Below are 14062 nucleotides of genomic sequence, written 5' to 3'. Positions count from 1 at the left end.
CCGGAGTATAGAGCAGATAACTGAAAGTGAAACAATATCCATCTCGGCTATTAAATTACATTTATACTGGAGAAAAATAACCTGCAGAAGGCTGAAGAAGAGACAACACTAGTCTAGTCACCCTTAGGCCATTTTCCTATAGACTTCTCAAATTTATTTAATTTTAAAAGACAGCTTACCACCATTTTCCTCGCTTCCCCTTTCTCTCTCATTTCTTTTTTCTTTTTTCTTTTTTTTTTTTTTCTCGAAAGCTAACATTTAAATTAGTGATTCTGCATTCCCCTTTTAAACAAGTGCTGGCTCTGAGAAACAATAAGGGAATTCAGTTTGGCAGTATCTGTGTAGTATGGTTGAGGGTCAGTGGAATGATCTTAGCAGTCTGCAGTAATTGTATTGTAAAGATTCCAAAATGAGAATAATATTAGTTGAGTTTATTTTATTTACAAGTTCAGAAAGTATTCTGTACAGTGGCAAAATTCTAAATGTTGTTTCTGTTAGCACCTTATTGTCAGGTGGAGGTAAACTGTTCTTTAAGAAATTCACTCTTGAATTGTGTGTCAGCACTCCTGGCTTCTCGAATGGTATTTTTCCTGTGTTGGTGGTACGAGGATACTCTGCAAAATACAGAACCCCGCTGTCAGAGCAGAAAATACAAAGGCCCTTCCATTAGGAACACTCTTTAAAATATCTCTTCTTTGATATCTGAAAAGACATTTCTTCCTTGACTATTCTTTTAAAGGAGAAAATTTTCTGACTTTTTGTTTTACTGCTGAATGACTGTGGATTTATTTCTCTTCCCCTCTGAGGTATTCCTTTAAATTGGTTTGTGTTTTGTGGAGAGGCAGAAATACTGCATACCAAGCTGAACATTTTCACAGGTTTCCTAAAAATATTTCCAAGGGCTGTCTCGCTTTTTCAAGTTCCAATAAGTAGCTGACTTCCCTCAAAATGACCTGAAACACATCGTTGGGGAAGGAAGGTAGGCGAGCAGACAGAGTCTATGACAAAAGTCATAGAAGTTGCCATTTGGTCACTAGTGGACAAAAATGAAGGGCATAGGGAGCGGAGAGCAAGGATGTGGAGCACGACAGCCTGGGGACAAGCCCGGCTCTGGGGCTGCCCCTCGCAGGCGGTGCTGGCCCATGAGACGCTCCCGGGCCCTCTGGACAGGGAACGCCCGGGTCCCGATTCACCCCCGCTAAATTCCACCGGGACCAGTCCCACCTGTCCCGCTCGGGGAGCGCAGAGCGGAGCCCTCGCAGCCCGGGGGCCGCCGGTTCCCTGACCCAAGTCAGGTGAACCTTTGTCCCTTGTCCCCTCTGCAGGGACAAGAGGCGTTTATCTCCCCGGCAACGCCACAGCCCGGCCCGGAGCTGCTCCCCGGGGACCTGGGGCTCCCCGCTCGCATCCTGGCTGCCACCACCGCACCTCCCGCTGTCCCCCGCCAGTCCCACAGCCCGCCTGCCCCCGCGGAGAGGCGGAATGCAGCTCCCCACGGGGAATGCGGGCGGGCCCGGGGGAGCCCTGAGCCGGCTCAGCCGGGGCGCCGGGGCAGCGCCCGGTGCCCCCCGGGCGGCGGGGCCGCTCACTCCGCCTTCTGTAACAAACTGTGTGGCGCTGCCGGGGGGGTGACAGGGGGTGTGCACGGGATAGCGGCTCCTGGGCTTCATTAAATGACTTTTGGCAACTAGCTTGTCTAATCGGGGGGATTTTGGCAGTAACGGGCTCAAATCCGGCCCGGTTTGAATCTGCAGCCCTTTTGGCTGGAGGCAGAGCGGCAGGAAGCTCTGCTGCAGCTGTCTCCAACCCCCCTTTCCGTAAGAAAGAGCTTTCTCTCCCTGTTCGTAGGGAAAAGGCAGACGTCTTCCACCGCAAACTCCCAGAGTGTTGTTGAAATCAGCATTTCAGAGTTCCATTTGCCATCTCCAGAGACTCTGGAAATCCCTGTAAGCCTGGTGTTCTCGCTAAGCGAGGCGTGCGCACCGGCGGAGGGAATGCCGAAGTTTCCCTTCCAGGGGTTTTGCGGCTGCGCTTACTATTTGACGCTCATTGAGGGAAAGGGCTCCGTTCCAGATGTTGTCCAACTCTTTCACAGAATGGAAACTGAGCTTCTGTAATACTTTTTCTGCTCGTTTTTCATTTGTTAGAAATTAATATGTTGTGTACCACAAAAGACAAACACGATCCTCTGTGAATTTTAGCTCTGATTTTCTTTATACTTCCACTCAAATTTCATGCCTGTAGCGAGTCCTCTTCCTGTTAGGCAATGAGAATGTTATAATAAAACTAGCAGGTATGGCAAGACACCTCGGTTTGACGGTACCTGAATCTGGTGTGCAGCCATGTAAGCATGGAGAGGGACTTGCATTCTGCAGCAAATCTCCGGAAAGTATGATGGGATGCACCCAAGGACATGACGTCATTGCATATATTTGTGAAGCAGACACAATTTTTATTACAGATTTTTTCTTTTTAAATGTGTCTCCTTGTTAAAGGAGATCAACAAGAATACCCCGAGGAGCAGAGACCGTTTTTTAAACAACGGGCTCTGAGTTCGTCCATTTTCATGACAATAGGCTTACCTTTCAAATGCAGTATTTTCTCTTATTGAACATCTAAGGCTCCCCTAAGACAGATGATAAATCCAGATGTCTAAACAGGAACACTTAACCATGAAAACATGAACACATCGTTTAGATATTATGAAATATATAAAACATGTCTGAGACGCACAGACACATCTAGTTTATCTACCTGAAACTACCCACTGAACAGTAAACCTACATAGCATGCTTCTACTGAATTGTACAGAACTGGGCTCGTTTGGTCACGCAAGGATGCCTTTTGCAATAATGCCACTTCATCGCTTTCCTATTCTTAAATATGTGGATTTATGGCACATTCATCATAATCAGCTTGTCCCACTTATCTAGTCAGTTTTGGTCTGTGAGACCAAAACTAAAACTGAGATGCTGCTATATTCAGGAAAATCAGGCAGAACTTTTCCCTGCCGCTGCTTAGTTAAAACAAAACAAATAGGAAATTATTTGCTGTCACCCAAACTTAGTCTGCTAAAGAGACATTTTCGTTGGAGGCATAGCAGAAACTTCCTCAGCCTTGCTAGAAAGTTAGAAACTGAGAGGAAGATGAACGGAGGAAGCGCTTTTGGAGGGAGAAATGCATGTTCTACTGTCATTACCTCGTTCCCGGCTGTTCCATATGACACGTAAGTAATTATTTGGCACGTGAGCACAGAAATTTCACGTTCGGAAAACGCAATCCATGTCCATATCCGTCTTCACTCTTATGGCTGTTCAAAACACTGCTGAGGAGTTTTTTAGGCTCAACTCCATGCTTCCCTTATTCGTACTCTGTCCTGACACATGTAGGCTTGAGCTCACCTACAACTGTGTATTTTAAAAGACGTTTCCCACTTAGTTTTCCTTTTTATGGTTCTTCAAGGTAGAAAATGCACGTGTTCATAGTGACTCGATTGCACAACATCTTGGGGTTTGCATTATTTCCTACATTCTGTCATCGGGGAGGGAGGGGGACCATGACAAACCATAAAGCTTTCACCTGCCCTGTGACTGAAAAGCCATTTAGGGGAAGGTAAGACTGATAATGCACGAAGGCACAGATAATTTAAAAAACCAAACAAACAAGCCCTTGACAAAAGTAAGCCCTCTTTCTCTCTTCCGCTACCTACACGTAAAATAAAAGGTAATAAGGAACGTTAATCTGATCACGGGCTCAAGGAATTACTCAAGATTGTTCCAAAAGATAAAGATACCCAGCGAGCAAGGAAAGAAGGAGAGACCATGTTTGAGGTGTATGTAACTCGGAAGTACTGTAGATGGTTTCAGAGTTTTCCTCACCAGGTGGGAATTGTGTTTTCGTGTCTATACTTCGTTTTGAACTCCCGTGCTTGGGGTTTTAGATCTTTCCTGGCCTTGGGCTACTTGTGTTTGCAGCTCCAAAACTGAACAGCCATTCATTCTTCTAATCTGATTAGGATTGAACTATCCACTCACCAGTGGTTTTAGCGGGACAATCTTCCTATAAACTTTTTCTACATTGGATAGATTTAAAAAAAATTCCAAAAACAACAACAACAAAAACCATCTCATCAAAACAAACCCTTCTGAAATCTGTGCAAGACAATTTTTGGGTAGGAAATAAACTTCTCCCTACACCTCTCCTGCAACTTCACCCCCTTCCTGGGATGTATGGCGCCTTTGTTCACCACTAGTTCCTAGTTGCTATGGAGTTTTACGCCTTGGTAAACTATATTTCACCTCCTCCCGGTGAAAGCTATTCTTCCCCTAAATGCACACTTTGCAGACTCCGGTCCTTCCCCCCCCCCCCGTGTCGGTCGCACTTCCTCAGCCCACGCTGGTCTGCCCCGGGCTAAAGCCGCGTTTTCCCACTCGGATCTCAGCTCACCCTCTAGCACTTGCCCAATTGTTTGACCACGGACAGATGCTCTCCTGCTTCTCCTCGGTTTTATTGTCCTTCGTTTTATTTTTTTTAAGGTTTCTGAGGGGCAGTCCCTCTATCTGAGAGCCGCAGTTAACCGTGGCACACGTCTTCTCCAAATCAATGAGAGGTGTCCGGGCTGAAAGCGTGGACAATGGGATTTTACCGAGCATGAAGCATATTACCCCCAAACCCATCCCGACAGGCCGTGCTAAAGCATTTGAATGACTTTCTTGAAACGAGACCCTTCTGAAGGCTCCTCCCTCCAGAGAAATACACCATCTAGGAGAGATAGGCATGAAACTGCACGGGGGCACCCAAGGCTTTGTAAATTGGGGATGGGGTGTGTGTCCTTTGTCACAAAGCTCCACTGCTTCCACCCCAAAGCCAGGGACCAGTGTGTTTTACCTTGGGGGCTGCCCCTCACTCACCACAAGCTCCGGACATGTTAAGGGATGGGATTTTCACTTTAGAACTTCCAGACTTTTTGACGGCACATACCGCCGTGTAGTTCACCTCAGTCAGCTACAAATTTCTAGCCTATCCTACAGAGGCATCTCCAGGTGTGTCCTGGTTTTAGACATAAAGACTGGGGAGGACTTCCAGGTTTCCTGCTTGCATTTTGGCCATGCAGCTATAGGAGTGGGCCCCATATATCACACTGCTCTTACACCAAAGATCTTCAAGATCCTCCAAAATTTAGTTTGTTAATCTTTACTTTTGCACAGTTTCCTCCAACAGTAGAGTGGTTCAGTGCGTGCAAAGTCAATGGGCTTTCACTTCAGCCTCTAAAGAAAGCCTCCCATTGCATCTGCACGCCTCCTATGTACCTGCACGCCTCCCATGTACCTGCACGCCAGGTTCCCCAGCTCCTCTGCCAGCTGTCCCGCTACTCGGGGCCGCCCTAGTGTTCCGGCTTTTCTTGACACTATTGAGCAGAGGCGCGACGGGGCTGGAGCCAGCAGGCAGGCAGGCAGGCAGGCAAGGCCCTGTCCGCTCCGCACCCACAATCTGTTATCCTTCCTACCCCCCGGGCACCGGGTCGGCTCCCGCTGCTCCCCCACCACGCCCCTGGCTGCAGATACTCGGTTCGCACCAGCCTCCCGGCTCGGAGCTCTGCAAGACCATGTCCTGCCTCGTTTTCTGTTTTGCCTCCTCTTTCTTTTGGCCTTGCCTCTTCAGAAGTGACTTTTCAGCCAGGCTTGGCTGTCTGACTCCTCTCCGCCTCGGCCGTGTGAAACCTCTTGCCTCAGACTTCAGTTTCCCCACGGAAAGCAGCATCCATCCCTAACCTTAGAACAAACAGAGTGAGAGCCGCTTAGTCTTGGCCGGTACCCTCCTGTCCCAGCCTGGCTGTCCCGGGCGCCAGCCTCTGTGGAGCTGCGTGAGTCCCGAGGCGCTGGGGACACGGAAAGGCAGCGGGGCGCGACGGCGCCGCGCTTTGCAGGGTGGGGCCACGCGTGGCCGCAGGTGCCTGGGGTTTCACTCTGCACTTTCATAAGGGATGTCTCCGAACCGGGCCAGGCCCATTGGCTTCAGATCCCCTTCGGTTCGGACGATGCGCACAGAGACGCTCGGTGCTGCTCGTGGGGTAGCGCCGAACCACCCAGCATCCTCGTTTTTTGAGGTGCTGAGTTTTCTGGTAGAGGAGGAGCCAAAATGCCGCGAGGTGGGGGGACAGCTCGCTTCACTCTCCACCACCGACCCCCCCACCAAAAAAAGGAAGCTAGCTTGTGTCGTCTGCCCGCCCTGTGCAGTGTCTGTGTGCGTGGGCTGTGCGCGGCACGGCGGAGCGGCGGCGCCGCTTCCCCGCGGGGCGCGCCCCGGCAGCCGAGGCGCCCAGCGCTGGCCGCGCTCGGCGGCCCGTCGGGGGCCCTCTCTCCCGCCCAGGGCCATCCCCCGCCCCCGGGAGACGGGCAGCAGATGGCTCGCGGTCCGGGAGGGCGCCCGCCCGCCGGTGAACGCATGACTGGAGCCGGGCTTTGGTGCCGCCCAGCCCGGGAGGGTCCCGTGCGGAGTTCAAGAGCGGCCTTTCCCGGCGGACAGCAATGCGCTTGTTTTGTCCAGCTATCTCGACCCGCCCCCGCCCCTCACGCCTGGAACTCTCCCTCCTTCCCTTCTTGCCCTACTCGTCCATGGGAGACTCGAAGGCTGCGGTCGGGAGACGGGGCGCCCCGCAGCATTCCCCCCACCGCCATCCGGGCAGCCTTCCGGCCTCCCGCTGGGACCGCTCCTCTCGCTCCTTCCCGACTGTGGCGTCTCCCTTCTCCCCTCAGTAGGGCCGGGCCCTCCCCCACCGACCCCACTCGCTCCAAGGGGGGGGTCTGGTCCCGCAGGCTGCCCGGCCGGCCGCTGGCTTGCAGCGGGAGCCGTCGGTTTTCCGCCGGTGATTGTAAACGGGTTTGACTGGCCGTTGATCTCGGGGTCAGGACTCTCCTCGCTAATCCCTCGCTCTCCAAACACCGCCCCCCTCCTCCTCCCCACGCTCTCCCTCCCTTTCTCTCACCTCTCTCCCCTCCTGCCACCCCCGTTTTCCTCCTGCATCATTCATCTGCAGCCCCTCTGACGGCATCGGGGGCACCTCGCTGCCCGGGGCCGCGGCTCGCAGAGACCCACTCGCACCCCACAAACAACATCCCCCAGGCCCACTGCCCCGTCACTCCGGGAGCAAGGAGGGCCCTCCCTGCGAGATCAGCCCTCTGCACACTGACACGGACACACGGACACACGGACACGCGGACACAGGGACACAGGGACACAGGGACGCTGTCTGTCCCCACGGGACGGCCCCGTCCCGGCGCTCCCCACGTGATGCTTTGTAGGAGGGAAGGGGAGATCTGGAGATTACTGGGGCGAGCTGGCAGAAAGTGTGAGGGAAGGGGGAGGGAGGAGCAGAAAAGGGCTCGGGGGAGTCGGTGAGTGCTCGGGAAAGGCGGGGAAATCGTGGGGCGTGGGAGAGCGTCGGCGCCAGGCCTGGGAGAGCATGCCGTCCAGATAACCCATCAAACCCACAGACACCTGCCAGTTCGCATCTTTTAGCTCCGTTTTACTTTACAACAATGCTTAGATCAGCCTTTTGGTTTGGTTTTCGGCGGGGGAGCGTGTCTGTGTGATGCTGCGGTGCTTTTTTTCTTTTATAGATTTTTTTTCCTTCCGTGGCAGTTTCCACGTAATAATAAAATGCTGTAACCGCGTCAGACGTTCAGGTGACCCGGCCTGATGTCGCCTGCATGTGGCGCAGCTGGGAGGGAGGGTCCTCCCCACCCCCCACCCCGCCCTACCAAGGAGCATTTTGCAGAGCTTCTTGTCCCGCTGTGGCCCTACGGGCGCCTTGGCTCTGATTTCTGGAATCGTCCCTCTTTTTATCTTCATGGACAATTTCGTGTGCCCTCCTCCCGCGCTCCGTTGCTCCCAGAGGCTCGGAGCCGTCCCACCGACGCTCCCCCCCGGGGCTCGTTGCGATGTGACTCCGGTTGAGGGCGCGGGGGAGTGGAACTGGAGGGAACGGCTTTTCCCCGGGGCCCGACGCCACTCCTACGAGCTCACTGAGGCACGCACGGTGGAGTGGAAGGAGGGGGGAAAATGTTTTTTAAAACAGGAGAACCGTTGGGAAAAGAGCTATGGAGTTCAGGCCAAGTTTGGGTTTTGGCTCGAAGTTCGGAGCGGATCGAACCTGTTATCTCTGAGTGCCTCCTGTCCTCCTGGCCCCTCTGCCGCCGTCCCCCTCCCGGGGCACAGGAGAGCGGTGACCGCGGGGTGGGCTCTGGCCCGGGGGGGCCGTGACCCCAAGCTCCCCACGCTACACGCAGCCGAACTGCGCGGAGAGGGCACCTCGGCCCCGCTCCCATCCGCCTTACTCCCTGGATTTTCCTTCCTTTTACTGAAAACGAGATGACTTTTTGCTTTAATTCTTCCACATACGTGATTTTAATAGCTCTGTCAATCATGCTATAGGAGGAACATTTCATACAATTTTAGATGTAATGTACTTAAACCATAAATTGCTTAAACCTATTCTTAGTTTTGCATATTCAATTATTCTCTTATATATAACTCTCATAGCAAAAAGCCCGAAGATATAATTATGTTACTGTACCTAACCCCAACTCATCTGCCTAGGAAAGTTGTTTTGTTTAAATACCCAAACAAGTAAGTTTAACTCAAATTAAACCGAACTGCCAAACCAACCAATAGACCACGAACAGCAAAAAAATTCTTGACACCCCGATGGTGTCTCAGTGGGGGTAAGATGGGTAGGTAGTTTTTTGGTATTTCGTGGAGATGGGGGGGTTTTTTGGGGTGGTTTTTTTTTTTTTTGGTTGCTCGGCTTTTTTTTTTTTCTTTTTCTTTTGTTTATTTTGGTTTGGGTTTTTTTGTGAAGGTTTGCTTTTTTGTTTTGGTTTTTTGGGGGGGCGGGGGGTTTGGACATTTGCAGAGCGAACTGCATTACATTGGAAGACGGGCTGAGGGTGTTTGAATCTTATTTAAATATAGACGACATTGGGTCTCTTTAATCCCCTTGTGTTGAAAGTGCAGGTATTCCTATTATTCTAGGCATAACGCCATTGAGCCGCTAAATTGTGATGGTAGGAGGGAAAACTCATTAAAAGGAGCTAATTTAAGAGAGTTATAATTTTTTTTTTCCTTTTTAAAAGAAAGCACTTCCCCACAGTATTTCTGCTGTTTGGACGCAAATGAACAGATGTTTGTTTGCTTTTCTCCCTTGACCGCTCCAATCCTGTTCCATCAGTCGTAGTCAGCGATACAGGATCGTCTCGCTGGGATTTTTCTATTCTACATTGTCATTAAATGTGATTTTCAGTAGCTATGACCCTTAAAGAAAAAGGCACGTAACAAGGGTGCATCAGACGTGTATGTGTCTGCATGTGCACGTCACACACACTTCTCTTGGTCACGACGCTATCTATGGTGTGTACAGATCTTTCTGAGTATATGCACATGAAGGACAACAAGAAACAGTTCAACAGGTACCCAGCTTAATCTGCATACCTAAAGGTACAGCTATTTTTAAGATTTCATCTAAGACTGTGCTTGGCTGGAGGTGATCAACACCGCAGAAAGTTTCCCACAGGTTCCTTTCCTGCTTTCTGTATGCACTCTTTGGTCGCTGAGCATTTCCAAAAGTAGTCTGCTGACTGCCTGAACCCGCACACTCCTCCATTTTAATAACGGCTCGAATAGTTAAGAAAAGAAAAGAAAAAAAAGTTTGGGCTGAAATCAGCGGACAGCTTCTATGAAAATTTTGCGTTCAGTGTGAGTGATTTATACAAAATCATCGACAGGAGTCCGAAGAGTTATGTATGTCAATTGACATGTCCGCATTACAGAAGTGCAATGTCTAAGACAGACCAAACCCGCTCCTCATTAGCTAACTAAAACTTCCCCACTCCTGGACGGATGCGGTACTCATTCACCAGAGCTAAAAGACGAACAGTCCTACAGCCTGTTGGGATCGACTTTGAAGTCCTGGAAGTTAATTATTTTTCCTTTTGTTTAAGTAGCTATGACTACTTTAAAAATTCATTTGCTACAGTAGTTTACAGCAAACTTTTAATTCTAACATATAGAAAAGTATCTCTCAACAGCTAGAAAAAAAATTTAAATTAGATCTCAAAGCATTAAACAGCATTCTGTAATGAAATGACACGCATCGTTTTGCTCGACAGCTTTCGCACCAGTCGCTAAAAATGGGGGGCGGGGGGATGGGGAAGGGGGAGAAAGGTGTGACCCCGCCGCTCCCCGCTCGCCCCCCGGAACGCTCCGGGTGGATGGGGCTGCTTTTCGGGCGGGAGGTTTAGAGGTCGCTTTTCTTTGCGGGACGCGCAGAAGGAAGCGCTTTCACTTTCCGTGGTGTTAATTAGAGGGGAAGTGCCGCGCTGGACGGTGCCCTCCCGTTTCCCGGGGAGCTGGGTGTCCCCCGGGACTCCCGGCCGAGTGGGGGCCCGAGGCGAGAGGGGCGGGCAGCGCCCGATCACCCCCCAGGGGAAAAGTCAAGGCTCCGGCAAGGTCCGGACCACCAGCCCAGCCATAAAATCCACAAAACGAACGTTCACGGCTAGAACAGTAACGCAGTAAACTGCCTTCCCTTGCAGTAGGGAACGAGTATTAAAATAAATCTACCTTCACCCCTTCTGATTTACACAGGTTAGGGAACATCGACATTTACTGCAGATTGCACTTCATTCTCTTTGCCGCTGCTGCTTAAAACTTCCTTCCCAAAATCTAGGTTTCTCTGCTGTGTTTCCAGGTTTACCATGGTAAACACCACTATGTTCGCCAGTTAGCTTTTCTTTTTATACAGGTGACTTTTTCCGCTTTGAAATTTATTTAATCAAAACAGAAAAAAAAAAAAAAAAAGGACCGCATCCTTAGGATTTCCATTTAGCAGAAAGGCTTTTTAGTAAACTATATACACAATCTGATTTCCTTCGTACCGCCTAAATAAAAATTATTTCACAATGCATTTACAAGACATGATACAAAAAGAAAACAAAATCAAAGAGAAAACAAACAAAAATATCCAGATACAATAAAGTTTAACGAACCCCGGGAAAAAAAAATGGAGCTTCCAAAACAAAACAAAAAAAAGTTTTATAAATAAACAAACAAGTAACGAAAAAAAAGCCCAACCCCAGCCCAAAAAACCCTCGAGAATATCTAAAAAAAAACTTTTAAGTGTTCTTTTGGATTTGTCTTAGTACATGAGTAATAAATGAGAACTGTTTCCTCATCAACTTCGAGTTAATTAGTCAATAAAAAATCTTCGCAAGAAGCGATCCGTGACTGAAATCGTAGCGGTTCCGCGCGGTATAAAAGTTGGCATCACCTACAACTTTGTGTCTTTATTATTGGTATTTTTTTCTTTTCGCCGCCGTTTCCCCCTTTCTCTCTTTCTTTCTCCTCTTTTGCAAATAAACGTTCTATGTCTCTTGGGTGAATGATAAATACTGTACAAAAAGTCTCGATAAAACACAGGAGTTCAGTCTAAAACTAGTTTCATAAACTAGTTCTTCTAAAAAAAGGTAAGTAAAGCAACCGTTACCTTTTTTCTCTCTCGTTATTATTATTATTATTTATTATTATTATTACAAGAACATCAAAACATTTCTGTACAAAAAGGAAGGAAGAAAGAAAAAAAAAAAAAGAGAGGCGGGGGAGGGCGGGAGGGAAGGGGCGCGAGAGGCAAAAATAAGAGGGGGGAACCTGGGAGCGGGGCAGGAGCGGCGCGGGGCCGGGGCGCGGGCGGGCGGCCGGGGCTGAGCGTGCGGTGGCAGCGGCGGGCGCGCAGTCCTGCAGGCCGGCCCGGGGCCGGGGGCCGAGCCGGTGCCCGCGTCCGTGCCTCCCTCCGGCGCTCCGGTGCTGGCGGGGGCTCAGATATGCGTCAAGGGAACGGTGCCGTTCACCCCCGTGCTGGCGCTCTGGTAGTGCTGGGGCAGGGAGTGGAGCCGGCTCTGGGCGGCAGCGGCCGCCGGATCCCCGCCTTCCCCGGCCGGTAAGTACATGCTGATCATCTCCCGCAGGTCCCCGGGGCACGGGGCCCGCGAGTGAGAGGTGACGGGCGGGCTCACGCTGGGCTCCGACTTCACCAGCGAGCCCAGGGCGCCCAGCGCACCCGAGGAGGCGGCCGCCGCCGCCGCCGCTGCCGCTGCCGCCGCCGCCGAGTTCTGGTGGGGCTGGGAGCCGTAGGGCAGGGCGCCGTAGCCCGAGGGCGAGGCGCTCATGTAGCCCTGCGAGTTGGAGATGGGGCTGTACTGCAGGGCACCCATGTCGTAGCGGTGCATGGGCTGCGGGTTGTGCGGGTGGTGCGGGTGATGGGGGTGCGGGTGGTGCGGGTGCCCCCCGCTGCCCGGGTGCTGGCTGTAGGCGAGCTGCGCCTCCTGCATCATCGCCGCCGCCGCCGCCGCCGCCGCCACCGAGCCCGGGTAGGCGCCGTTGGCCCAGCCGTTCATGTGCGCGTAGCCGCCGCTGGCCGTGCCGCCGGGGCTCTCCAGCCGCTGCCCGACGCCGCCCGGGCTGACGCCGACGCCCATGCCCACGCCGACGCCGGCCGGGCCTCCCCCGGCCGAGCCGGCGCTCAGCAGCCCCCCGGCCAGAGAGTACTTGTCCTTCTTGAGCAGGGTCTTGGTCTTCCGCCGGGGCCGGTATTTATAATCCGGGTGCTCCTTCATGTGCAGCGCTCGCAGCCGCTTCGCCTCGTCGATGAACGGTCTCTTCTCGGCCTCCGACATGACTTTCCACTCGGCCCCCAGGCGCTTGCTGATCTCCGAGTTGTGCATTTTGGGGTTCTCCTGGGCCATCTTCCGTCGCTGGCCCCGCGACCACACCATGAAGGCGTTCATGGGTCTCTTGACCCGGTCCTGGTTCGCTTTGTTTCCCCCGCCGCCGCCGCCGCCTCCGCCGCCTCCCGCTCCGGTCTGCCCCGAGAGGTTCGTGGGGGCCTGGGCTCCGCCAGGGGAGTGCAAGTCCGTCTCCATCATCATGCTGTACATTCAAATAGCTTTTTTATTTTCCACCGGTGCCAGACGTGAAAAATGAATCAAACATAGAGGAGCCCGGGAGGCCGGGGAGCGAGCAAGGCGAAACCCGTTTGTATCTAGGTAGCGACCGCCGTGCGGCAAAAAAAAAAAAAAAAAAAAGAAAAAAAAAAAAAAAAAAAAAAAAAAAAAAGAGGAGGAGAAGAAAACCGCGAGGAGAGCGATCGGCGACCCTGCCGGCGAAAAAACTTTCTCCCTTTCGCAAATCACTCTCGGGGCTCGGCGGCGACGGGGGTTCGAGCTGCTCAAACAGGTGCACGGCAAACTTGCTGCTTCACTTGGCGCGGCGGGAGGAGTGTGCGGAGCCGTCGGCGGTGTCCTCCGCTCGCCGGCGCTCCCCGGCAGACGCGCGCACACCCCTCCGCTCCCGCTCTTATCCTTAACGGAGCTATTTTTTTTTTGTTCTTTGCTGCTAACTTGGAGAGAGAGAGGGAGGGAGGGGAGGGAGCGTGTGTGACTTGCATCCGCTGATCGCAGGTGAACGGAGAAGAGGAGAGGAGAACCCACCGCCACGCGAAAAGGAGGCGGAAAAAAAAAAAAAAGTATTTCAACGTTAACTGAAAAAAAAAAAAAAATGCAGGAGGAGGATCGGGGGAGGGAGGGGGTGGGGGAAGGAGCCCAACCAAAACACGCGCCGAGCCCGGCGGCCGGGGCCGGCGGCACAGTAATTTGCTGGCGGTGGTCTCCCTCCCGCGGCCCGGGCGGGACGGGCCGGGCAGGGCCGGGACGGGGCCGCCTCGGGAGGAGGAGCCGCCGGGCGCGCGGGCGAGCGGCGCCGCAGCCATACGGCGCGCGCCGAGCCCGCCTTAAATCGCCTGACGGCGGCCAATGGGGGCGCGCCGGCGGGAGCTCATTTGCATATGGCGCGCGCCGAGCGGTGACGTGCGGCGGGGCGCGCCGCGTTCGGAGGGGCGGGAGGGGCGGCCGCGGCCCCTGAGGGCGCCCCCGGGGCGGGGACACCCCTCAGGCCCGGCCACCCCTCAGCCCCGCCGGGCACCGCCGCAGGGAGCCCTGGAGCCGCGGGCCGC

General features: G+C 52.8%; 1 protein-coding gene and 2 long non-coding RNA genes across 3 annotated transcripts in view; all 3 read right to left on the bottom strand.

The window, feature by feature from the left end:
* LOC129047029 (uncharacterized) overlaps positions 1 to 14062 on the bottom strand; it is a 511465-nt gene that overhangs the window by 141047 nt on the left and 356356 nt on the right. The window lies entirely within an intron of this gene.
* Positions 1 to 14062, bottom strand: part of LOC129047030 (uncharacterized) — a 31908-nt gene that overhangs the window by 10041 nt on the left and 7805 nt on the right. The window lies entirely within an intron of this gene.
* SOX1 (SRY-box transcription factor 1) lies at positions 9622 to 13112 on the bottom strand. The gene has a single exon (XM_036391258.2). It carries the CDS (start codon positions 12987 to 12989, stop codon positions 11871 to 11873), a length of 1119 nt encoding a protein of 372 aa, XP_036247151.1. The 5' UTR covers positions 12990 to 13112; the 3' UTR covers positions 9622 to 11870.

This window comes from Molothrus ater, chromosome 2, assembly GCF_012460135.2.
Source record: "Molothrus ater isolate BHLD 08-10-18 breed brown headed cowbird chromosome 2, BPBGC_Mater_1.1, whole genome shotgun sequence".
In the NCBI taxonomy this organism is placed as follows: domain Eukaryota; kingdom Metazoa; phylum Chordata; class Aves; order Passeriformes; family Icteridae; genus Molothrus; species Molothrus ater.
This window is presented reverse-complemented; position numbering and strand designations above follow the sequence as displayed.